The sequence below is a fragment of the Corvus hawaiiensis genome, chromosome 4 (assembly GCF_020740725.1).
Source record: "Corvus hawaiiensis isolate bCorHaw1 chromosome 4, bCorHaw1.pri.cur, whole genome shotgun sequence".
Classification (NCBI taxonomy): domain Eukaryota; kingdom Metazoa; phylum Chordata; class Aves; order Passeriformes; family Corvidae; genus Corvus; species Corvus hawaiiensis.
In genome coordinates, this window is record NC_063216.1 from 78,696,846 (window position 1) to 78,720,843 (window position 23,998).

The 23,998-nt window shown below is 49.0% G+C and overlaps 2 protein-coding genes across 17 annotated transcripts in view; one reads left to right on the forward strand and one right to left on the reverse strand.

Moving 5' to 3' along the window:
• Positions 1-11,333, forward strand: part of FBH1 (F-box DNA helicase 1) — a 37,303-nt gene extending 25,970 nt beyond the window's left edge. For 5 of the 7 annotated variants that reach the window (XM_048300181.1, XM_048300180.1, XM_048300179.1 and 2 more), the window contains 7 exons: positions 1,990-2,111; positions 4,751-4,826; positions 5,813-6,010; positions 6,839-6,964; positions 8,110-8,216; positions 8,751-8,891; positions 9,714-11,333. In XM_048300181.1, coding sequence (XP_048156138.1) covers positions 1,990-2,111; positions 4,751-4,826; positions 5,813-6,010; positions 6,839-6,964; positions 8,110-8,216; positions 8,751-8,891; positions 9,714-9,833 — 890 coding nt within the window. In that variant the 3' untranslated portion in view covers positions 9,834-11,333. The remainder of the gene's footprint in view (positions 1-1,989; positions 2,112-4,750; positions 4,827-5,812; positions 6,011-6,838; positions 6,965-8,109; positions 8,217-8,750; positions 8,892-9,713) is intronic. The other 2 variants (XR_007202957.1, XM_048300182.1) reach the window with 2 other exon arrangements.
• Positions 10,229-21,067, reverse strand: IL15RA (interleukin 15 receptor subunit alpha). 10 transcript variants are annotated; one of them, XR_007202959.1, is made up of 7 exons: positions 13,969-16,086; positions 13,299-13,376; positions 12,899-13,087; positions 12,686-12,715; positions 12,314-12,368; positions 11,921-12,216; positions 10,229-11,540 (listed from the first exon to the last, which is right to left on the reverse strand). XR_007202959.1 is itself a non-coding variant. In XM_048300191.1 (6 exons), exons 1-6 carry the CDS (start codon positions 14,447-14,449, stop codon positions 12,111-12,113), a joined length of 939 nt encoding a protein of 312 aa, XP_048156148.1. In that variant the 5' UTR covers positions 14,450-16,086; the 3' UTR covers positions 10,229-12,110. The 10 variants fall into 10 exon arrangements, 8 of the variants coding, with proteins under 8 accessions (XP_048156148.1, XP_048156150.1, XP_048156153.1 ...); XM_048300191.1 differs by having other exon boundaries at positions 10,229-12,216; XM_048300193.1 differs by lacking the exon at positions 10,229-11,540 and adding exons at positions 19,661-20,079; positions 20,193-21,067 and having other exon boundaries at positions 12,133-12,715; positions 13,969-14,160.
• Between the last annotated feature and the right edge of the window lie 2,931 nt (positions 21,068-23,998).

Sequence of the window (23,998 nt, forward strand, 5' to 3'; positions counted from 1 at the left end):
TAAAATTTATTTAAATTTAATTTAAATTTAATTTTAAAAGTATTTAAATTTAATTTAAATTTAATTTAAAATGTAATTTAAATTTAATTTAAAATTTATTTAAATTTAATTTGAAATTAATTTAAATTTAAAATATGGTTGAAAATAAATATTGAATTAATTTTCTAACATTAAATTAAAAATGTAGATATTAAATTCATTAAAAATGTAAATATTAAAGTAATAATGAAATTCATTCAAATGTAAATATTAAAGTCATAAAAATGTCAATATTAAATGAAAAATGAAATATAAAACTATCAAAGTATCGTAAAATAGAAAAATAATTTCCTAAAATTAAATAAATAATAAAATATAAACAATAAAATAATAAAAGAGAAAAAATAAAATAAATATTAAAATATTAATAATATTAATAAATACCAATCGTTACGTTGATACTGTTTCATTTAAAAGTTCAAATTTATGATTAAATTGACTTTAAAAGTCAAAACTTGAACTAAATTTATGAAATTAAATAAATAATATTAATAATAAATATTGATCAGTAATTAAATTCAGAGTTTAAGTTTGAAATTTAAATTTAAAATTTAATTTACGTTTAAAGTTTGAAACAAATTAGTTAAATTTATAAAACTGAATGAATAATATTATGAATTAAACTAATAACAAATAAATTAAGAAAATTAGTCTAAAAATGTCAATTTAACATTAAATTTCGGTTTATATTTATAAAAATGTTATTAAATTAATAAAATTTAATAGTAATAAGTAATAATAAATATAAAGAGTAAATAAATTAAGAGAATTCGTTTAGAAATTTAAAGTTAACATTAAAGGCTAAAAATGTAAAAGAATTATTAGATTTGTAACTAAATAATGATGCTAATGATAAATATTAATACATATTAACAATTCATTGAAGTAAGGAAATTAATTTTAAAATGTAAACTTAAGTTTAGGATTAAAAGATCGATTGAATTTTTGAAACTAAGTAACAATATTAAAGATAAATATTAATAATACATGTTAACAAATCAAGAAAGTTTAAGAATTCAAATCAAAGTTTAAGATTCAGTAATTAAATTTATTAAACTAAACTGATAATAAATGTTAATAAATACTGCTGATAAAGATGAGCCAGGAATTAATTAAATTAAGAAGATTAAAAAATAAATTTAGAAGGAAATTTAAGTTTCAAATGTAGAAACTTTAAATGCATAAAGCTAAATTAATGAGGACTATTAGTAATAAATATTAACAATTGAATTAAGAAAATTAGCTTAAGAATTAAAATTAAGGTTTAAAATTAAATAATGGAATGAAATCAATTTGAATATTGATAATAAATATTAATAATAAATACTATTGATAAATATTAGTCAGGAATTAATTAAATTTTAAAACTTTACATTTAAAAATTAAATTGAAAGTGAAATTTAGGTTTAAAATATAAAAAAATTATCTGTATAAAACGAAATTAATAAGGACTATCAGTAATAAATATTAACAATTAAATTAAGAAAATTAGCTTAAGAATTGAAATTAAAGTTTCAAATTGAACAATTAAATTTATAAAACTAAATCAATAATAAGTATTGATAATAAATGTTAACAATAAATGCTGCTCATCAAGATGAGCCAAGAATTCATTAAATGAAGAACCTTTACATTAAAAAGCTTAAATTAAAGTGAAATTCCAGTTCCAAAGGTAAAATCTTTCCGTGCCTAAAAGGGGAATTATTAATAAACATGAATTAACGGATTAATTAAATTAATAATACTTAACAAGTGAATTCTTTGATTCATCCAATTCACTTCCCAGTGACTATTAGTCATAAAGAATTAAAAAACGAAGCAGTCAATCAATCAATCGATCAATCAATCCTCAATCAATCGATCAATCAATCGATCATCCTGATGGATGGGGGCGTTGGGACGGAATTCCTGCTGGGAATGGCCGCGGATAACCGGGAATTGCTGCTGCAGGAGACGTGAGGGGAGGCCGCGCCGGGAGGATGGCCGTGCTGTCCCGGAGCAACTGGAACGTGTTTGAGGACGCCGTGGAATTCACCGGGAGAGACCCCCCGGCCAAAATCCACGTCATTGGGGTGAGGGGGGGCAGCCAGCAGGGCTTCCCAGTCCGGTTCCAAGGATTTCAGTCAACATTCCAGGAAAAAGCAGGAATTTCTTGTGCCCAGGGACGCCCTTATTCTCCAAGCTGTGCAGGCCTCATCCCATTTTTAGACTTCTTTGTCCCGTTTTTATGAGGAGTGGAGCAGGGAAAGAGGGATGGATGGCTGGAAGAAGTAATTCCAAGGATTTAAATGAACATTCCAGGAAAAAGCAGGAATTTCTTGTGCCCAGGGACGCCCTTATTCTCCAAGCTGTGCAGGCCTCATCCCATTTTTAGACTTCTTTGTCCCGTTTTTATGAGGAGTGGAGCAGGGAAAGAGGGATGGATGGCTGGAAGAAGTAATTCCAAGGATTTAAATGAACATTCCAGGAAAAAGCAGGAATTTCTTGTGCCCAGGGACGCCCTTATTCTCCAAGCTGTGCAGGCCTCATCCCATTTTTAGACTTCTTTGTCCCGTTTTTATGAGGAGTGGAGCAGGGAAAGAGGGATGGATGGCTGGAAGAAGTAATTCCAAGGATTTACATGAACATTCCAGGAAAAAGCAGGAATTTCTTGTGCCCAGGGACGCCCTTATTCTCCAACCTGACCAGGCCTCATCCCATTTTTAGACTTCTTTGTCCCGTTTTTATGAGGAGTGGAGCAGGGAAAGAGGGATGGATGGCTGGAAGAAGTAATTCCAAGGATTTAAATGAACATTCCAGGAAAAAGCAGGAATTTCTTGTGCCCAGGGACGCCCTTATTCTCCAAGCTGTGCAGGCCTCATCCCATTTTTAGACTTCTTTGTCCCGTTTTTATGAGGAATGGAGCAGGGAAAGAGGGATGGATGGCTGGAAGAAGTAATTCCAAGGATTTACATGAACATTCCAGGAAAAAGCAGGAATTTCTTGTGCCCAGGGACGCCCTTATTCTCCAAGCTGTGCAGGCCTCATCCCATTTTTAGACTTCTTTGTCCCGTTTTTATGAGGAGTGGAGCAGGGAAAGAGGGATGGATGGGTGGAAGAAGTAATTCCAAGGATTTAAATGAACATTCCAGGAAAAAGCAGGAATTTCTTGTGGCCTTGGAAGTTGTTTGGAGCTGTTACTCTCCAACCTGACCAGGCCTCATCCCATTTTTAGACTTCTTTGTCCCGTTTTTATGAGGAATGGAGCAGGGAAAGAGGGATAGATGGCTGGAAGAAGTAATTCCAAGGATTTACATGAACATTCCAGGAAAAAGCAGGAATTTCTTGTGCCCAGGGATGTCCTTGTTCTCCAAGCTGTGCAGGCCTCATCCCATTTTTAGACTTCTTTGTCCCGTTTTTATGAGGAGTGGAGCAGGGAAAGAGGGATGGATGGCTGGAAGAAGTAATTCCAAGGATTTACATGAACATTCCAGGAAAAAGCAGGAATTTCTTGTGCCCAGGGACGCCCTTATTCTCCAAGCTGTGCAGGCCTCATCCCATTTTTAGACTTCTTTGTCCCGTTTTTATGAGGAGTGGAGCAGGGAAAGAGGGATGGATGGCTGGAAGAAGTAATTCCAAGGATTTAAATGAACATTCCAGGAAAAAGCAGGAATTTCTTGTGCCCAGGGATGTCCTTGTTCTCCAAGCTGTGCAGGCCTCATCCTGGTTTTAGGCTTCTTTGTCCCGTTTTTATGAGGAGTGGAGCAGGGAAAGAGGGATGGATGGCTGGGACAAGCCACTGCAAGGATTTAAATGAACATTCCAGGAAAAAGCAGGAATTTCTTGTGGCCTTGGAAGTTGTTTGGAGCTGTTACTCTCCAACCTGACCAGGCCTCATCCCATTTTTAGACTTCTTTGTCCCGTTTTTATGAGGAGTGGAGCAGGGAAAGAGGGATGGATGGCTGGAAGAAGTAATTCCAAGGATTTAAATGAACATTCCAGGAAAAAGCAGGAATTTCTTGTGCCCAGGGATGCCCTTATTCTCCAAGCTGTGCAGGCCTCATCCCATTTTTAGACTTCTTTGTCCCGTTTTTATGAGGAGTGGAGCAGGGAAAGAGGGATGGATGGGTGGAAGAAGTAATTCCAAGGATTTCAGGCAGCTCTGGCTGCCTTTGGCACAGCATTCCTGCATTATGGGAATAAAAATCATCTGGAATTGCAGGCTGGGTGGAAAAATAGGGAAAGAACAACCATTTTCCATGTTCTCTTGAGAGGCAACAAAACTGGTGGAAGCTGGAGAGCTTGGAGCCTGATTTGGGGAATTTCACCAGGTTTGGAGCCTGATTTTGGGAATTCTGTCAGGTTTGGAGCCTGATTTTGGGAATTTCACCAGGCTTGGAGCCTGATTTGGGGAATTTTAGGCTGATATTTCAAATTCTCCATCCTTTTCCCAGCCAAATTCCAATTCAAGGAGGGTTTGAACTGCTCAGGACTGAAAATCTTTGGCAGTTCGGAATAAATCGAATTGAAAATACAATAGACTCAATTATTACTATTGTTACTATTATTAATAATAATAATAAAATTAATAATACTATTTTAAATGTCGGCAATATTATAATTATTATTAATAATATAATGTTTCTTGATTGTTGTTGATTCTTTATTATTTATGATTAGTAATAGAATTATTTTAATAATAATAATAATAATAATTTTGTCTGTGTTTTAGGGATTGGCAAGATTTGGCCTAAGCAGAATTTATGACATTTGGAAGCTCAGCCAACCTGCAGATGTCCGGCAGAACTGTGAGTATTTCCTTCTCCTTCTTTTTCCTGGGATTTTTTTGGTTTTGCTGGAAATTAAAGCCCTTTTTGATGGTTAATTTTGTATTTCCTCATTCATTTTTTGGTCAAAATGTGATTTTTTTAATGGTTTTATAACAGGCTGGGCTATTTTAGCTGCTTAATTCCAGAATTCCCAAAATTTGGGGATTGTCAGGCACCTTTTCCCAGCTTTCCACTGTGACTCCTTCTTTTCAGTGGGAGTAAACCCAGAATTTGGGATTTTTTCCTTCTGTTTTTGAATTTTAGATCATTTTGGATTTATCTTAGGCTCTGCCTGGATTGTTTTGGTTGTAAAGCTCCCTTTTTAAAATTTCCTTTAAAATATGGAATAAAATTCAGGATAAAAAGTCAGGGAAAAAAATCAGGAACAAAATTCTAGATAAAATTCAGGAAAAAAATCAGGAGGAAAAAAATTCAGGAGGAAAAAAATTCAGGGAAAAAAATTCAGGATAAAATTCAGGGGAAAAAATTAAGGAAAAAATTCAGGAGAAAAAAAATTAAGGAAAAAATTCAGGATAAAATTCAGGAAAAAAATCAGGATAAAAATTCAGGGAAAAGAATTCAGGACCAAAATTCAGGATAAAAGTCAGGAAAAAAGAATTCAGGATAAAATTCAGGAAAAAAAAATCAGGATAAAAATTCAGGAAAAAAAATCAGGAATAAAATTCAGGAAAAAAAATTCAGGATAAAAATTCAGGATAAAAATCCCTCCTTTAAAATCCAGCAGCAGCAGACGAATCTTTTATGGAGAAAACAAAGGATTCACCAATTTACCCCAAATCATTGATTACATGGATGTTATTCCCAATTTTTCGTGAGGCGAACTTCCAGGAAAATTCCTTTGGCAGCCGGAAAACAAAAGGGAGCTTAATGCAGGATGGAAGAACCTCCATTAAACCTTTCATTAAAAACGAAAAGATATCAAATCAACTCATCCTCCCTTCCAGCAAACCTCGTGATTAACGATTCCTTCATCAAGAAATGGGAAGAAACCGAGGGATTCATCGGACTGAAGGAATACGCGGAGCACGTCGACGACAGAGAGCTGCAGCTGAAGATTTCCATCGTGGAGAAACACAGGGAACGGATCCCGGAGCTGGTGCAGAGGATTCAGGGAAGCCACGTGTCCCGGGAATCGCTGGCAGGTGGGCGCACGTTGTGTCCCTGAGCCAGGAGCCCAAGTGGAGCTGTTTGCCAGCCCTGCTCCGGCTGGGAATCCTCCTCATCCTGCAGAACGGCTGCGGCTGGGCTGAGTTGGGTTTTTAGGGAGAAAGGAGGTGGAACAGGAGCTTTTGGGATTGGAGCCGCTCTGCTCTGGAGCCAGGCTGGGAGAGCTGGGAATGTTCCCCTGGAGAAGGGAAGGCTCCAGGGAGAGCTGAGAGCCCCTTGCAGGGCCTGAAGGGGCTCCAGGAGAGCTGCAGAGGGACTGGGGCCAAGGCATGGAGGGCCAGGAGCCAGGGAATGGCTTCCCAGTGCCAGAGGGCAGGGCTGGATGGGAGATTGGGAATTGGGAATTGCTGGCTGGGAGGGTGGGCAGGGGCTGGAATGGAATTCCCAGAGCAGCTGGGGCTGCCCCTGGATCCCTGGCAGTGTCCAAGGCCAGGCTGGACATTGGGGCTGGAGCAGCCTGGGATAGTGGGAGGTGTCCCTGCCCGTTTGGGATTCCTGTTGGAATTTGGGGAGGGGACAAAGCAATCAAGTAGAAAATTCCTCAAATACAGAGCATTGCTGTTTGGGAATGTGGCTGGAGCTTCGGATGCCAACCAGGAATCTCCCTTGGCACAAAGATCCCTTCATCCATCTGGATTCCCCCCAGAGGAGCTTTGCTCCCCATTTAAATTTGGGAGAAGGGGATTGGAAGCAGAATGAAAAATGAAATTAAATGAAATTAAATTAAATTAAATTAACAATACCATTTTTGCTGCAGGGACTGATCCTTTTTCCTTCTTTTTTTCCACACCTGCTGGATCCAGATTTTCTCATCGGGACCGTCCACCAAGCCAAAGGCCTGGAATTCGACACCGTTTGCGTTGCAGATGATTTTGTGCAAATCCCTTCTGTCAGTGGGGCTTTCCTGAGGGGAATGAACATCATTCCTGGTAAGGGAATCCCAAAAAGTGGGAAAGAAAAGTGTGGTGAGGGGCTGGAGCATGGGAACAGAGCTGGGAAGGGTCTGGAGCAGCTGAGGGAGCTGGAAAGGGGCTCAGGCTGGAGCAAAGGAGGCTCCGGGGGGACCTTGTGGCTCTGCACAAGTCCCTGACAGGAGGGGGCAGCCGGGGGGGTCGGGCTCTGCTCGCAGGGAACAGGGACAGGAGAGAGGGAACGGCCTCAGGCTGGGCCAGGGGAGGTTTTGATTGGATTTTAGGGAAAATTTCTCCATGGAAAAGGTTGGAAAGCATTGGAATGGGCTGCCCAGGGCAGGGGTGGAGTCGCCATTCCCAGAGGGATTCCAAATCCCTGTGGATGTGGCACCTGGGGATGTGGGCAGTGGTGGCCTTGGCAGTGCTGGGAATGGTTGGACTCAATGCCTCAGAGGCCTTTCCCAACCTAAATGATTCCCTGATTCCCTGATTCCAGGATCCTGTGTCCAAACACAGTAAGGAGAAGAAAGGGAAAGTTTGTACCTGTTTTCAGAGCCCTCCCAGGGATTTTTCCTATTAAAATCACTTCTCCTCCCCCATTCTCCTGCACATCTTTTCCAACCCTAAGGATTGTCCAATTCCATGAATATTCCCGCTTGGAGCTGCGTAGCAACAAAGACCAACCCAGCCTTGGGAAAGGAACTGCTTCCCGGGGGCTCATGTTTTGGAGGAGCTGCTCTCTGCCCAGGGAGCAGAGGGGATCCAGGGGCTGGGGAGCTCCTCAGGAGCCAAGCCTGTGCCCCAAACAGGAAAACGGGAAGCTGGGAGTGGCTTCTCCGGGTGTGCAGAGTCCTGCCTTTGCCTGGAGGGAGGAATGTGGGATGAGGCAGGAGCTGTTGATGGTGTGGGGACCTGCAGAGCAAACTCAGGACCTGCCAATTCCTGCTTTCCCAGAGAAACACCCTCTGTCCTTCCAGAAATGGAATCCTGGAATGGTTTGGGTTGGAAAGGACCTTAAAGCCCATCCAATTCCATGGGCAGCGACACTTCTCACTATCCCAGCTTGCTCCAAGCCTCATCCAAGCTGGTTGAGGCATTGGAAGAACCACAGAGCTGTTCATCCTTGTTCCCTAAATCCATGGATCATCTCTCCTCCGTCCTAGGCAGGACCCCTGAGGATGAGTGGAACCTGCTCTACGTGGCCGTGACCCGAGCCAAGAAGTGCCTGCTGATGTCCAAATCCCTGGAAAACCTTTTAATGTTGGCTGGAGTAAGTGAAACCTTCCCAGGGCAAGGAAATCCTGCTGTGGGCTCATTTAAGGCCCACTGCACCAAAGGATTATCCTGAGATCCACCCTGATCCTAGGATTCATGCCGTGGACTGTTCCTTGTGCTGGCACACCCCAGAATAGCAGGAATTGCTTTTATTCCTGCATTTTGCTGCTCCATGAAGAGATTCCAGTAGGAAGACACAAGATTGCAGTGGGGTTTTTCCCACATTCCCTGCATTTGGGTGTTGTTTTCCACAGATCCTGAGTTCTTATCTCCATGGAACTGTGTAGGTTCCCTTTTCTCTGCCTCCAGTGGCTTCCAGCTCTTCCTTTATTTCCTTCCTTTATTTCCTTCCTGCCATTGGCTTCTGCCAGAGTTTCTTCATCCCCAGGAATTTGGGGGTTTGTTCCTTCTTTAAATCCCATCACGTTCCAAGTCACTTCCATAGGGGTTAAAAAAATAATGGAACAACCTGTTCCAGCCCCTCAGCTCCCTCTGACGGGTGATATTCCCTTTTTCCCTTGTTTCCTAGGAGCGTTTCCTTCGGGTGGAGCTGCTGAGTGAGGCTGGGAAGGACGAGGGCAGAGCTCCCATCACTTGTTGCGTATCAGGATGTGCAAAATCCCTGGAATTCAGTTCTGGGCTGGTGGTGAAGAAGCTCCCATTGACTCACGTACGTCCCTTCCCTGGGATTTGGGGTTTGGGAGCTTTTCCAAGCCATTCCAATCCCTGTTCTGAGCAGGGATCTCGGCTCCCCACCCATTTATTTGTGTGAATTCCAAGGGTGATTCCGGGTCATGTTGCGCTTCCCACAGATCCACTCTGTCCTGAACATCCCATCTGACACCTCAGATGGAGCCGGGTTTGGGGTTTTGTTGTGTCAGATCCCGTGTGTGACTCTCGGAGCCCTTGGAGCATCCATCTGGGATTGGCACAGCACTGCTGGCCCCAGAGACAATCCAACTTTTGGGGTCAGGTTTGGGTTCGATCCCACCTGGATCCTTGTCCAGAGGGTGCTGGAAAGACCAAGCTCCATAGGGAACATGAGGTCAATCTGTGGAGCTCCATGTCCAGGACAAGGGATGACAGCTCCGAGCCATCAGCAGGGACAGGAGCAGCGACAGGAGGAGAGGGAACGGCCTCAGGCTGGGCCAGGGGAGGGGCAGGCTGGATATTGGGAACATTCCTTCATGGAAAGGGTTTTCACGCATGGGAATGGGCTGCCCAGGTGGAGTCCCCATTCCTGGAGGGATTTCAGAGCCGTGTGGATGTGGCACTTGTGGACACGGGTGGCCTTGGCAATGCTGGGAATGGTTGGACTCCATGTCCTTAAAGATCCTTTCCAACCATTCCATGATTCTGTGCGGGATTGCCTTGCTTTGGGCACGTCATGGCTCCCTTGCCTGGATGTGAGGGGGTTGTGGCAGAACTTGGAAGCAGAGGTTGTGTTCCTGCAGCTTCCTCTTCCCTGGAATCTCCTCTTTTCCTCCCGCAGAGCGACGGCAGCCAGGATCCCGGGGGATTCCTGTGCCAGGCCTGCACCTGGCAGTGCTTCGGCTCCCTGGCTCCACTCACCTCCTTCCCAACGATCAGGGAAGAGCCCGGCCAGCTCTAACAAAGCCCTCCAGCTTCCCTGAACCATCCTGGATGTGGGATAAATCCTCTTGGCACATCCCAGCACCAAAATCAGGTGGATGTCGGAGCAGGATTTCAGCCCAGCTCCAAAATCAGGTGGATGTCGGAGCAGGATTTCAGCCCAGCTCCAGAGGAACCTCCAGGCTCCCTGGGGAAGATGTGGTGCCTTCCCTCCAGCCCTGCCTCATCCCCCAGGAGCTGGGAAGTGGGATATCCAGAGGAATCTGCACTGTAGGAATGGGATCGGACAGAGCAGGGTTCCTTTTGGAGCATTCCCCCTCTTCCTCCCATCACCACTGTCCAGAGTGCCCGAATATCCCATCGTTCCTGGAAATCCCTCTGACCCACTGAAAAAAGAGGAAACACAATGCTGGAAAGTATCCAAAGAAAGTTTATTTTTTGGAAATGAACTTTTCCTGCCCAGCCATGGGAGGAAATCCGTAAGCTCTCCTGGTGAATTCCTTTTCCGTCCTTGCAGCCAGGAGATTTCCCTGGACTCTTTCCCTTCTCCCTGCAGCCAGCCAGGAGGGAAGAAATGGGACAGCAGCAGAAAAATTCCTTTGGTTTGGTTTCAGCCAAACTCAGGGACAAACTGAAGAGAGATTTCTAACCCTAAAATTAAATTTATAGCCAAAAAAAAGCCTTAACACTTCCTTTTTGTCTCTTCCCTTCCCTTAAATATCCTTAAATATTTCCCAGCCCTCCCAGGAGCACTCTTGTAAATCCGGGTGGATCCTGCTCTCCGTGCCACAATTCCAGAGCCTGTGCCATGGGAACTCAAAACTGAGAGTGGTTTCAGGAATCTGCCCGGAGCTGCTGCAGAAGCTCTCGTGCATCCTGGTTTTTTCCATGGTTGTTCATGGAACTGCTTCCCTCCCTCTCCTTTCACTTTCAAAGCCGACTCCAAGAACAAATTCCTACATGGGCAGGAATTGCCCCAAACACTTGGATCTGGATGGAACCACAAAGCCTGGAGTGGGTGTTGGATCAGGCACCTCCAGTGCTCCCTTCCAGCCTCCCCTGTTTCCCGACCATCCCGGGTTCCCTGGGAACTGGGATGCACCCAGTGCAGTGCCTGTCACCCATCCCCAGATCCGAGGCACAAACAGGACAAGAGCAGCCAGGAAAAGCCGTGGAATTTCAGCTGTTGGATCCCTCCTGCTTCCCAAGCAGCTGCCACTGTACCATCACCTCCGGAGGATGGGAATGAACCTTTCATTCCCGTGGTGTCTGATGAACCCTTGGTGCCTTGGGGATGGATTCATCCCAATCCAGTCCTTCCCACCATCCTGGCTGAGACGTCCAGTTAAGGAATCCACTGCTCCGAGTGCTATTTTCTATATAAAATATATTTATTTGTACATAAAAATAGAGAGCTGCCTTTTCCAGAGTGTAAGGAAACAATTGGATAAAAACTGGGTAAGGAAACAAGTGGATAAAAACTTCTGATGGATAAAGGAAAAACACACAAAGGAAAACATTCCCTAAGTTGTGTTACTGCCTTTGGTCCTCCATGGTGTCTGTAGTGAGACTGCTCCAGCTTGGGTTCCCTGTGAGCCAGTGGGGATCGGGATCCAGAGCCGGGATCGGGATCCAGAGCTGGGATTGGCACTGGCAGTGCTTCCAAAGGATCCCTGAGCTCTGTGAGGGTGGGATGGTCCCAGCACCTTTGGCTGCAGCTCAGTGGCTGGAAGAGAACAGGAAGGGGATGAGGATGTGGGGGATGCTTGGCTGGGTCCCTTTCACCTAATTCCTGGGATTTGGGACAATTTATGGACAAAGCCAGGAAAGGGATGAGGATGTGGAGGGGATGCTTGGCTGGGGCTGGGTCCCTCTCCATCTATTTTCGGGGATTTACGGACAAAGCCAGGAAAGGGATGGAGCTGGTGTCCAGGTAATCCAACTCTATCCATGCTCCCGGACAGGGAATGGGAATTACCTGGGGCAGGGCAGCTCAGCTTCATCCCAAACCCCATCCCAGCATCCCAACCCTCTCCCTGCCTACCACCAGCATCCCCAGGGCCGATTCCCTGAAATCCCAGCTCCCGGTGCAGGACACCCACCCACCTTTGGGTGCTGGAGCTGGATCATCCCTGGGAGTCATCCATGTTCAGGCTGGGAAGAGCAGCCGCGCATCCCTGGCTGCTCCACGCGGAGACCGGGATGTGCTCCGCCACCCCTCAGGGAAGCAGCCGGCATTCCATCCTCCGGCATCCCTCGGGACGGTGGGTGCACCGAGCGTCCCCGCCGGGGGTGCTCAGCCCGTGGGGACAATCACAGGAGGTGCCACCTCCTCATTCCCAGAGGGATGAGCCACCATGGGAATGTTCGTCTCCGTCACTGTGTAGCCCTGCCTGGTGTACCTGTGGAGGGAAGAGGAGCATCAACGGCATTCCAAGGCTTTTCTTTGGAAAGCACAGGAGCCTTGGAAAACTCATCCCTGGGGTTTGGCACACTTACTTCCTCCTCCAGCAGCAGATGGCCACGATTCCGGATGCCAGCAGCACCAGGAGTCCTGTGGGATGGACACACGGAGTGAGGAGCATCTCCCAACCCATGAATTCCACCAAAAGAGCTCCATGAGGAGCTCCGGGCACCATCACAAACCACTCCGGGCACCATCCCAAGATGCCATCCCCACCCCTGGAGGGATGGAATTGGGAATTCTTCTTTCTGTGAAGAAATTTGGGTGCTGAATCCTTCCCCCCCTCGGTGGCATTCCCATTGGCCATGGAATAAAGCTCCTGCAGCCCCCAAAAGGGCTTTTAAGCTTAAAAAAAATAAAGAAAATAAGCCCCTCCTTTCCCAAATAAGTTTTTTTTCCCAGCTTACCGACGGAAGAGGCCACGGACTGGATGGCAACTGGAAAAGAAGAGAGAAAAGGAGATTTTGAGCTGCAAAGGTGGGAAAGGGGTGGATGCTGGGAGGAGCCTCACTAAAAAGGAGGTTGGAGAGAAGGGAAAATTCCATTGGAAAACCAAAAGAGCCTTTGTGGATGAAACAAGCCCCCGGGGAGGGTTGCATTGCCTTGGGAACTGGCCCAACCTGCGGCATAATCCGTGGGCAGGACGAGCAGCGGGGTTGTGCCCTCTCCCAGTGTGGATGTGTCCAGTGTTGGAAGCGTCTCCGGTGGCCTGGATCTGTCTGGGGACATCCCATCAGATGCTGGTGGCACAGGTGACTGACTGGAAGCTGGAGAGGGGCTGGAATTTGGGCTGGCACAGGTGGTTCCTGCTGGGAAAACAGTGGGAAGCCTTTAAATTCCCGAAATCAAAAGGCAGCGCCGTTGTTTCCGCACCTCCATCTAACAGCTACAAAATGCTGGGATTTCACCCTTGGGTGAATTTGATCCTGCCATGGGAATGTTGTGGTTTCCACTCCCTGGGAATTGTGGCTTTGCTGTGGCTGTGGCCACTCCAAACCCAATCCCAAGTCCCCTGCTCACCCCTCTGGGTCGTGCTCTCCATGTGCGGCGCCGGCGGCAGCTCCGGGCTGGGGGTTTCCTGGGAAAGAGCCGGATCTCCTTTGGGAAGACACAACAGGGAGACACCATCAGCTGGGAAATGAACTCTGGTTCGGTGGGTTCAAAAGTCAACGTTCTTTTATCCAACATTTCCGGGGGAAATTCCACAAATCCCAGATTTCAGTTGTCAAATTTTAACTATTTTTAGATTTTAGCAAACAAAGGAATTCATGTTCATTGGCTACAAGTTATTGATTACCCTTCTATCTTCTATTGATTAATAATTTCTCCCTTCTTATCCTAATTAATCCATATTTTCAGCCTTTTAATTATGCTTTCCCAGATCAGGCACCTCTGTTCTGTGCAGAGACTCTTTGTGGTTTATAGATTCCACATTCCTGATGTTCCATCCTCTCCCAGGTTTTAACTTCCTCCCCCAGGTCTGGCAGCACTGAAGGATGTGAGGCCCTAAACTTTTGTGTTTCCAACCCATGGACATCACCCGTGATCCGTTAGGAATTCCACGGATTAAATTCCTCTCCATAATTTCCCTCCCACTTCTGCTTCTTTTGGATGTGGGCGGCTCCCACATCTCTTCCCATCCTCCGGTGCCAGAGGCGTCCCCGCTCCCAAATTCCTACCGAGGACTTACGGATGCACTGGAGCGTGGGGTCGGTCCAGCGGGGCTCGGAGCCGTTCCAGAGGATGCACTGGATGAGGCTGGAGGTCCCGGCTTTCCGTTTGTATCCCGGGTTGCAGGAGTAGCGCAGGAGGGAATTCAGCTCCGTGCGGTTCCCAGCGTCGATGTGAGCGTTGGCCACGGCCTTGGGGCGGCTGCATCGCACTGGAATGGGAATGGGATGGAAAAAAGATGGAATCACAGCAAGGAGATCAGGCAACCTCTGGTTGTGCTGGGGAATTCCCCACTCCTCATCCCTGGAAGTGGCCAAGGCCAGGTTGGATGAGGCTTGGAGCAACCTGGGATAGTGGAAGGTGTCCCTGCCCATGGCAGGACATGGAATGAGGCGATCCTTAAATTCCTTTCCAACCCAAATCATTCCATGATCCTGTGAAATCCTGCCTAGGGGTGGATACAGGGATTTGGTGCTGCCCTGGGGCTGGGAGAGCCTCATCCAGCCTGCAAAAATAAAGGGGCCCTGTGCCTGACACAGGGGATAGAGAAAGGGAAAATATGTTTGGGATCGCTTGTGGCAGCTCCTCTGGTGGCGGGAGAAAGGGAAAACTCCACTTCCTATGTGTTTGTGGTCACTGTAGCAGCTCCTCCCACCACCACGGAATGTTTATGGAATTCCATCCCCTTGCAGTGACCGTCCCAGGCCAGTGACCCTGGCTGCATCCCATCTCCAGCTGCTGCATTCTGCACTCGCTGCCCCCGTCTGTCTCCACTCATTTCGCAGCTGGACATGAAAAATTCCAGATGCTGCCTGAGTCCTCCAGCCACTTCCCAGGGTTTTTTCTGCTCTGGAAAGTGACAGCTGAAATCCAAGTATCCCAGGCAGTGGGACAGTGATGGATTATGAATTACAGCTTTGTTTTTTCCCAAAGGAGTTCCTGCTTCCCCTTCGGCATCGGGATGAGGTTCCACACCAGGCTGGTGAAATTTCCTTTCGTTTTTGGTGCAATGGGGAAGAATTTTCCAGATGCTCCAAAACTGCCAGCACCTGGATCCCTGTGGTGGTGAGGGAATGGCTCATCCATGATCCTGGCTGCTGGAAGCTCCCGTATCCCAATGGGAGCCAACATGGAGAGATGGAGAGATGTACAATGGGAATAACACAAAATACAGCCAGGATGGAGCGATGGATATCTGGGATGGGAAGTATGGATAGGATGGAATGCATGGCTGGGATGGATGGATGGATGGATGGATGGATGGATGGATGGATGGAGCAATGTCCAGCTGGGATGGAGCAGTGTCCAGTCAGGAGGGATGCACGGTTGGGCTGAGATCGTTATGGGATGGAGATGGAAGAACAGTGGGAATGGGAATGGGAATGGGAATGGGAATGGGAATGGGAATGCCATGGCAGTGAGGACAGGAGCACACAAGGATGGGAATGTGTCGGTGACAGGGACAGCAGCCACCAGGGACAGGAGTGTGGTGGCAGTGGAGATGGGAGCAGGATGGGGATGGAAATGGTGGGAATGGGAACACGATGGGGATGGGAGCATGATGGGGTTGGGAGCACAGTGGGAATGGGAGCACAATGGGATAGAAACAACGGGAATGGGAACACGGTGGGGTTGGGAGCACAGTGGGAATGGGAGCAGGAGGGGAAGGGGTCAGTGGCACAGCAGCAGTGGGGACAGGAACACAACGCACTCCCGCAGCACCCAAAACACCCAGAGATAAAAGTCTGCATCCTCAAAAACTCCTGCCCCAATTTGAGGTGCATCCCCAGAACATCCTGGGGGGAATTTGCTGCATTTCAGTGCTCGGCTGGATCTGGCTGGATCCAAGGGTGATCCTGGCACCGGGACACCCTGAGGGCTGCAGTCAGCGTGGCCAGAGTGAACACGGGGACCACGCGTGTGTTGAGCACAGCAGCTCTTTGCCTCCTCTCAAGCCGTGGGCAAAGTTCCAGGAAGCAGCAACTCTTGGAACCAGGATTTGAGGAAACACCTGGGGATGTTTCGTCACACCCTCACAACTCACCAGACTGGAAATGTGCCTTTAGTGAATGAAAATCCCTCCCGGTGCCAACTCCAGGTGCTTCTCTGAAGGGAGCGCAGCAGGAGATGGTCGGAAACGCCAAAACCATCCGGGAAAAACAGGGATCTGCCAGCTCTGCTTATGCCTTCCAGTTTTTAAACCTGTTCTCCTCATCCTAAAGAATTGTTTTTTCCAGTTGATTGGAATCTTCTCTTCCAAAAAATGCCCAGGTTGTTCAACAAGACCCCAGTGACGCCACTCTCCAGGATCATGATCCGGCATCTCACGCCATCCATGGATTTCAGCTTGTTTGATGAGACAAAACACATTCCAATGGGGAAAAGGGGAGGAAACAGCCCTGGAGATGCAGGATTTAGGCTTTTATCCTTCGGCAGTGAGTTGGAATTTCCCATGGATGCATCATCCCAGGTGCTCAAAGACTCATCCCATCCTTGGCCCACCTCCCAAAGGAGCTGCGGTGCCGGGAGCCAACCTTCCCAGGAAAACATCTCCAGCTGCCTCATTTCCATCTGAATTCCCTGCATCCTGCTGGCATCAAATATCCAGGTTGAAAAGTGCCCAATATTCATGGATTTTGCATTTCCATGAATTTTTTACTTCACTTTTTCTTGTCTTTCACCACCAGTGATCTCCAGCGATGCCGGTTTTGGAGGATGAGTTCGTTCCGGCACACTGGGAAGCAGAATGTGCCAGCACTGGGAATACAGCCAGGATGATCCCAGGCATGGAGATGCTGCTGTGTGATGTCATCCCATGTCCAAATCCAGCTTCCCAAGGATGCACAACCACAACTGGACACCAGAGAATCCACACCGGGAAAAATTTGGCTGTTCTCCTTAAAAAATTATCAGGGAAAGGCCCACAGAGGTGAGGGGTTTTCTGCTCAAAATTTAAAAGCCATGAGCCAAAAAACAGTGAAGAGAAGAGGAATTTCACAAATCTGGACCCATGAAAAATCCATGCCAAATGCCAAAATCACAGAAATAAAGAAAACTTCATGTTTTAGCTGAAAAATCTTTCCAATTGACCAGCTGGGCCTGGGATGGAAAGCAGGAGAGGATTGGATACCCGGTGGGAACATCATGGGATGCAGCAGCACATCCCGAATTATCCATCAACCAAACTAAAAGAAATAAATATTATTCTTTTTCTCTAACACCCCCTAAAACCACATTATTTGCCCCAAGCAAGGATCCTGGTGGCACCACTGCTGCCTGGAATGCTGTCTGGACATCTGAGATCAGTGGTCAGGGGGAATGACATCAGGGAAGGCTATTTTTAGCCTGTTCCTGAGGTTCAGGGCTCGTGTCCTCCCAGCTCACGTGGCTCTTCTGGCTTATTTTTGTCACCCAAGATATTTTACAGACCTTGCCATTCCCATCATCCCTTTATAAATAGGGATGAATTACTTTTCCAGGGCTTCAGGAGCACACAGGAGCTTAGAGAAGAGAGGGCACTGAAGCTGTCCCAAAGCTCTGCGCTCCCTTCCAGCCTTATTTCACAGAATCCTTCACAGTTTCCACATTTTTAGTGAATTAAATATTTCATAATGCTCTTGCTGCTTCCAGGGGCTCCCGGGGGATGAACCAAGGGATGCTTCCAATGTCTGAGCTGTGATGAGATTTTCCCCAAAGCTGTTGTGTCCAAGAGCAACAGAGCTGGGGAGGGGCTGGAGCCCCAGGAGCGGCTGAGGGAGCTGGAAAGGGGCTCAGCCTGGAGCAAAGGAGGCTCCGGGGGGACCTTGTGGCTCTGCACAAGTCCCTGACAGGAGGGGGCAGCCGGGGGGGTCGGGCTCTGCTGCCAGGGAACAGGGACAGGAGAGAGGGAACGGCCTCAGGCCGGGCCAGGGGAGGGGCAGGCTGGATATTGGGAAAAGTCCTTCCAGGAATCGGCTGTCGTGCCCTGGCAGAGCTGCCCGGGCTATCCCCATTCCTGGAGGGGCTTAAAAGTACTTGTGGTCAGTGGTGGCCTCAGCAGTGCTGGGTTAATCATTAGACTCAGTGATCTTAAAGTTTTTCAGCTTTCACGCTCCAGGGATTTTGGGATTTTGGGCTTTTGGAGAGGCAAGACACGATGTGACACTCTGAGCTCAGCAGCCATGGACAACTCCCAGTGCCATGGAAAACACACAGGACCCACCCAGGCTGAAATCCCACAGTGATGCAGCTGCCATGGGTCCATCACACGGATCCTAAAAATTGCCCCCAACCTCCCTGGACACTGCTGAGGAGGTGGTGTGGGAATGCCAGGAGCAAAGTGGGGACCCAGGAAACATAGGGATGCAGCCTGGGCACCTCGAGTGGGGGCTCGGTTACCCCAGGGAGTAGCGTGAGTACCCCTGGAAGGGGAGCAGGCATCCCCAGGGAGTGGCATGGGTATCCCTGTGGGCATCCCGGGAAGCGGAGCGAGCACCACAGGGACCGGAGCAAACACCTTGGGGGTGGCATGGGCACCCCAGGGACAGGGATAGTGTGGGCACCTCAGCGGGAGCTTGGATACCCCAGGGAGTAGCGTGGCTCCCTCCGGAAGTCGAGCAGGTTCCCCAGGGAGCGGAGCTGGCTCTCCCGGGAGCAGGGCGGGTATCCCGGGGAATAATGCGGGCATCCCAGGAAAGCGGAGCGAGCACCTTCGGGACGGCGTGGGCACTCCGGGGAAGGTGTAGGGACGCCGGGGAGGGTGTGGGTACTCCGGGGCAAGTGTAGGGAGCCCGGGGAGGGTGCGGGCACCCCAGGGAGAGTTCGGGCGCGCCGGGGAGCCCGGGGCAGTCCCGCTTACCGGTGTCGGCGGCGGCGCGGAGCAGCAGGAGAGCGACGGTACCGCAGAGCAGCGGCAGCAGCGGCCGTGCCATGGGACCGGCCCGCAGGCAGCTCCGGGCTCCAGCGGGCGCTCCAGCGGGGGCTTCGTGGATCTTCTCTGCCGCTGTCGCGGTCCCGGTGCGGCCCGAGGGGTTTCACTTTCGGTTTAGGATCGGAGCCATCGGGAGGGACGCACCGCCCTGCTGGGATGGGGAGCCGGGACAGGGAGGGGATGCGGTGCCCGGGAGGGGCGAGCGGGGGCTGCGATGCCGGGGAGGATTCGGTCCCCAGGGGGAATTCGGCACCCGAGGGGAATTCGGTGCCCCGAGGAGTTCGGTACCCGGGACGCAATACCCGGAACGGGATGAAATAGAGGAGTGAGGGGGATTCATTGCCCGCGGGGATGATGAGATTCCCGGGAGGATGAGATACCCGGGGGCATGGAATACCGGGAGGGGTGGGGGGTGCAATACCGGGCAGGAGGGAATAGCAGAAGGGATGGAAAAACCCGGGAATACAAATCCTGGGGGAGCAGGGAGGGTGTGGAATTTGGTGCCCAAAGAGGGATACGATTCCCGGCGTGTGGGGAGATGCAGTAACCAGGGAGGGGATGCAATATCCACGGGATGTGAGATCCCCTGGGAGGGGAAGGACACCAGGAGGATGAAATATTTAGAGGGGACCCAGGGGCTGCAGTCTCAGGGGTGGGGGAGAGGGGATGGGATGGCCCTGGAGAAAGCAGTGCCTGGGGGGATGCGATATCGGGGGCCACTGCAATGCCCAGGAGGGTCGTGGTACTCTTGGGATGCGATATCTTGGGACGGGATGCAATACCTTTGGAAAAGATGCAATACCTTGGGAAGAGATGCAGTCCTGGCAGGAGATGAGGCAGCTCTCCCTGCCCAGGGGAATGTGGTATCCAAGGGAATCGTGGTGTCCTGGGGGGATGCTGTTCCTGCCTCCTATGCCTGGCAGGATCTGGCCATGGATCTGTGGGGATTCCATGTCCTTGGGATGCAGGAATCCCAGTGCTGGAGCTGGAACATGCTGGTCCGCACACAAACCTCATAAATGGACAAGCTATGATCAAGCCCTGGAAGATCTGCAGAGCTCCTGCGGTCGGGCTCCATCCCTGAGCATTCCGAGGATTCACATCCCACAGATCCTGCTCACAACAAATCCTCCCCAACTCGGCTCCTTGCTGGTGGCCTCTTTGTTTATTCTCACGTTGTTTTATTTTGTCAGTGAGCACCAGCAAACAGCCCCCACGGGTCTAGAAAAGGGAAAGCAAAGGGTTATTTGCCGGGTAACATTTCATGGCCACTCCCCATGTCTTCGTGAGAGGTGAATAAATTCTCCCTCTGCCCCCAAGGAAAGAGAATTAACCTCAGTTAACCCCTCCTGAAGCAGAAGAGAGGCTGCACCCGTGACAAACCACTTGACCCCGCCAAATGTCTTTTAAAGAGAGCAACGTGAGCCTGGAGAACAAGGAGGAGACGCCTGAGGGTAGTGCTCAGAAACATTCCAGATGAAAATGCGGCGGAGGGCTTCCACCCCAGCGGAGCGCTATCCCAGATTCCCGAGGCTGGCTGGTGAAGGCTGTGGCTGTACTCTGGATGGGCTGGGATCTGACAAACAGCAATCAGCCGGGCAGAGTTCACAGCGTTTACACAAGAGCTGAGTGTGATAATCCCCGGTTTTGGCAAAGAAAATTTGGTCTGGAAAGACTTTGCCCTTCTTCTCGAGAATTCCTTCGAATGACTTAAAAAGTCCAATCGCGTCCTAAATTTCCAGGTGAGGATTTGGGTGCTCCTGGTGCAAACGAGCCCTGCAGCTGCTAATCCTCCAGGACATAAGCAGAGCTGGGTGAGAGTTTATAGTGGTTGAATCAGAGGGTAGTGATCCCTGAGAAGAGCACATTTAAAATGCCTTTCCACAGAAATCCTTGAGCGTTTCCAAGAAAATCCAGAGCTAGGGAATGATTAGCTGTTGAGGAAGTGCTGGTAACTGGAGGTGCAGCTGCAGGGCAAGCTCTGCGTGGTGACAAGAGGATGTGAGTTGGGGATAAGGGAATGTGAGCTGGCAAATGACCAGGAAAGGGCACAAAGACGTGGAGTCCAGCCAAGTGACCAGACACTCGGAGCCACGGCAGGAGCGGAGGAATCCAGACTTTTCCATGCTTGGAATGTGAGGGTGAAAAACCCAGGGTGTCTTTTGTTCGGGGGCTCTCCTGAGAGGTGCCAGCTCGAGCTGCTGTTTTATTATTTAGTTATTGCACTGAGATTAAATTATTTTAAGGATTCAGACATCTGAGCCTCTGTCATGTGAAACCTGGAGTGAGAAACGCCGGTCTGACCCTGTGAGTGTGGGGGTGGAGCTGGGGAGAGGCTTTGTTCCCAACTCAGCAATTTTGAGTTCCAGAGCGGCTCCTGGATGGCCAGACAGGAAATTTTCCCCGACAAGCTGATTTGTGGGATCATCCCACCCAAGGAGCCCTTGGTGCCCTGCCCCCCCGAGGCACTGCATCAAAGGATCCATCCCATCCAGGACAAGGATGTAATCCTAAGGCATCCCTCCCTTGGGGCAGGGTGAAAACCAAGGGCTGGACACAACATCTGGATTTCCAAAGGGATCCACCAAGCTCATGCTTTAGGGGTTGTCTGGTTTCAAGTGCTTTGAACACCTGAGAAGCAATTTTTGGGCTGGGTTATCACCACTGTCTCATCATCGCCACCATCAAAGGTATTGGCAAAAGCAGCTTTTAATATAAATTTCACAGAATTATGGGATGATTTGGGTTGGAAGGGGCCTTAAAATCATCTTGTTCCATCCCCTGCCACGGGCAGGGACAGCTTCCACTATCCCAGGCTGCTCCAAGCTCCTTCCAGACTGGCTTTGGACACTGCCAGGGATCCAGGGGCAGCCCCAGCTGCTCTGGGAATTCCAGCCCCTGCCCACCCTCCCAGCCAGCAATTCCCAATTCCCAATCTCCCATCCAGCCCTGCCCTCTGGCACTGGGAAGCCATTCCCTGGCTCCTGTCCCTCCATGCCTTGGCCCCAGTCCCTCTGCAGCTCTCCTGGAGCCCCTTCAGGCCCTGCCAGGGGCTCTCAGCTCTCCCTGGATCCTTCCCTTCTCCAGGGGAACATTCCCAGCTCTCCCAGCCGGGCTCCAGAGCAGAGGGGCTCCAGCCCTGGAGCAGCTCCGGGGCCTCTCTGGGCTCTCTCCAGCAGCTCCAGGTCCTGCTGCTGTGTCCCCAGGGCTGGGGCAGCTCTGCAGGTGGGCTCTCACCTGAGGGGCACAGGGACAGGATCCCCCCTCCCCTGCTGGGATCAGCCCAGGACTGGGGGGGTTCTGGGCTGGGGCAGGTCCAGCTCTCACCCCCCAACACCCCAAATCCTTCTCCCAGGGCTGCTCTGCATCCCTTCATCCCCCAGCCTGGACCAATCCCTTCTCAATATGTAATTCTGTGTATGAATGGATTTAAATGAGTAAAGGATGAGTGTTTCCATCTGGGATCTATAATTAAATCACTGTTGTAATTGGAGCAAACCCTATCAAACTAAATGTTAAATCAGTCAATGATGAAGTGCAGCTAAAACCTTTTGTGCCCTCATCCTTTTGCACCCTCCTCACCACCAGTCTCCGTATAAATCATTCTAAATTGATTCTGACCTGGTGCTCGTTTATCCATGTAATAAATTATAGGATGGACCTTGCCAAGGACATGGAGCTGTTGGAGAGAGTCCAGAGGCCACCAGGATGATCAGAGGGATGGAGCCCCTCTGCTGGGAGGCAAGGCTGGGAGAGCTGGGAATGTTCCCCTGGAGAAGGGAAGGATCCAGGGAGAGCTGAGAGCCCCTTGCAGGGCCTAAAGGGGCTCCAGGAGAGCTGCAGAGGGACTGGGGCCAAGGCATGGAGGGCCAGGAGCCAGGGAATGGCTTCCCAGTGCCAGAGGGCAGGGCTGGATGGGAGATTGGCAATTGGGAATTGCTGGCTGGGAGGGTGGGCAGGGGCTGGAATGGAATTCCCAGAGATCCCCTGGATCCCGGGAAGCATCCAAGGAAAGGTTGGAGTGGGCTTGGAGCAACCTGGGATGGTGCAAGATTCCCGGCCCATGGCAGGGGGTGGGACTGGGTGATCCTTAAGATCCTTTGCAAATCATTCTATGTTTCCATGAGTTCCTGCAAGTCACCAGTAGATTTCCATCCTGGCCATAACCCAAGATGGGAATTACTGGAGCGTTTTTTTTTCAGAGCTCTGCTTACAATGGCACTTTTCCACTTGGGCTCTGATTCCGGAAAGCGATATTCCAAGGCCTTCAGGGAATAAGGGATTATCCCATCTCACTCAGGGAACTGGGCCCTTCATATGGACAATTTCTCCCAGTTTTTCCATGCACGAGTTCCTGGTATGGTCAAAGGATGCTTCCCTGTCCAGCTGGTTTGGTCAAGGGACACTTCATGATCCATGTGGGAATTCCTGAGGCCTCAGAGCAGCTCCAAGGAAGAGGAAGCAGGGGGATGCACCACTGGAAGCAGTTGAGGAGTTCCAGGTTTCTCCTTGGAGGTAGCTCATGGAAAGGTTGTGTTGTCAGCTGTGACTCTTGAGCCAGAGATTTTTGGGTAAGAAAAGCTGAATTTTAAGCCAGGACTAGAGATTAGGCCCGTGTCCAAAGGGAGACAAACCACTTGTTTCAAGATGCCAGCAGAAGGGATGAGAATCCATCTCCTTCCTGGGCACAAATATTCCTTTGGGTTCATTTTCCAGCAAACAGAAACCAAAACTTCATCTCAAGGAGCAGAAAGGTCCAAACTCTGGTAATGAATCAGCTTTTATTTTCCTTTGGGGATTTAACCAGGAATTGCTTAATTTCTTATCAGCTCCCACAGGTTCCTGCACCAAGTACATAAAAGCTGCTCAGGATGTGAGTTGACCCTCCCAGGTTTATGCCTGCTAATTCCATGTACTGAGTGCAAATGGTTCCAAGAAATGATTTGTAAAGCTCAGGTTGGCAGCCTGGAATGATTTCCCATCAAGTTAATTACTTTCATTTTAATTACCTGCTATTAATCCAGGAAGAAACAGTCGCTGGGCCCAGACTCTGTCCCAAAGCAGCGCTGCCAGTTGCGCTTGGAGACACCTGGAAAAGTCAAAATATGGCCCTGGAAATTAAGAGGGATGGAGGCTTTTC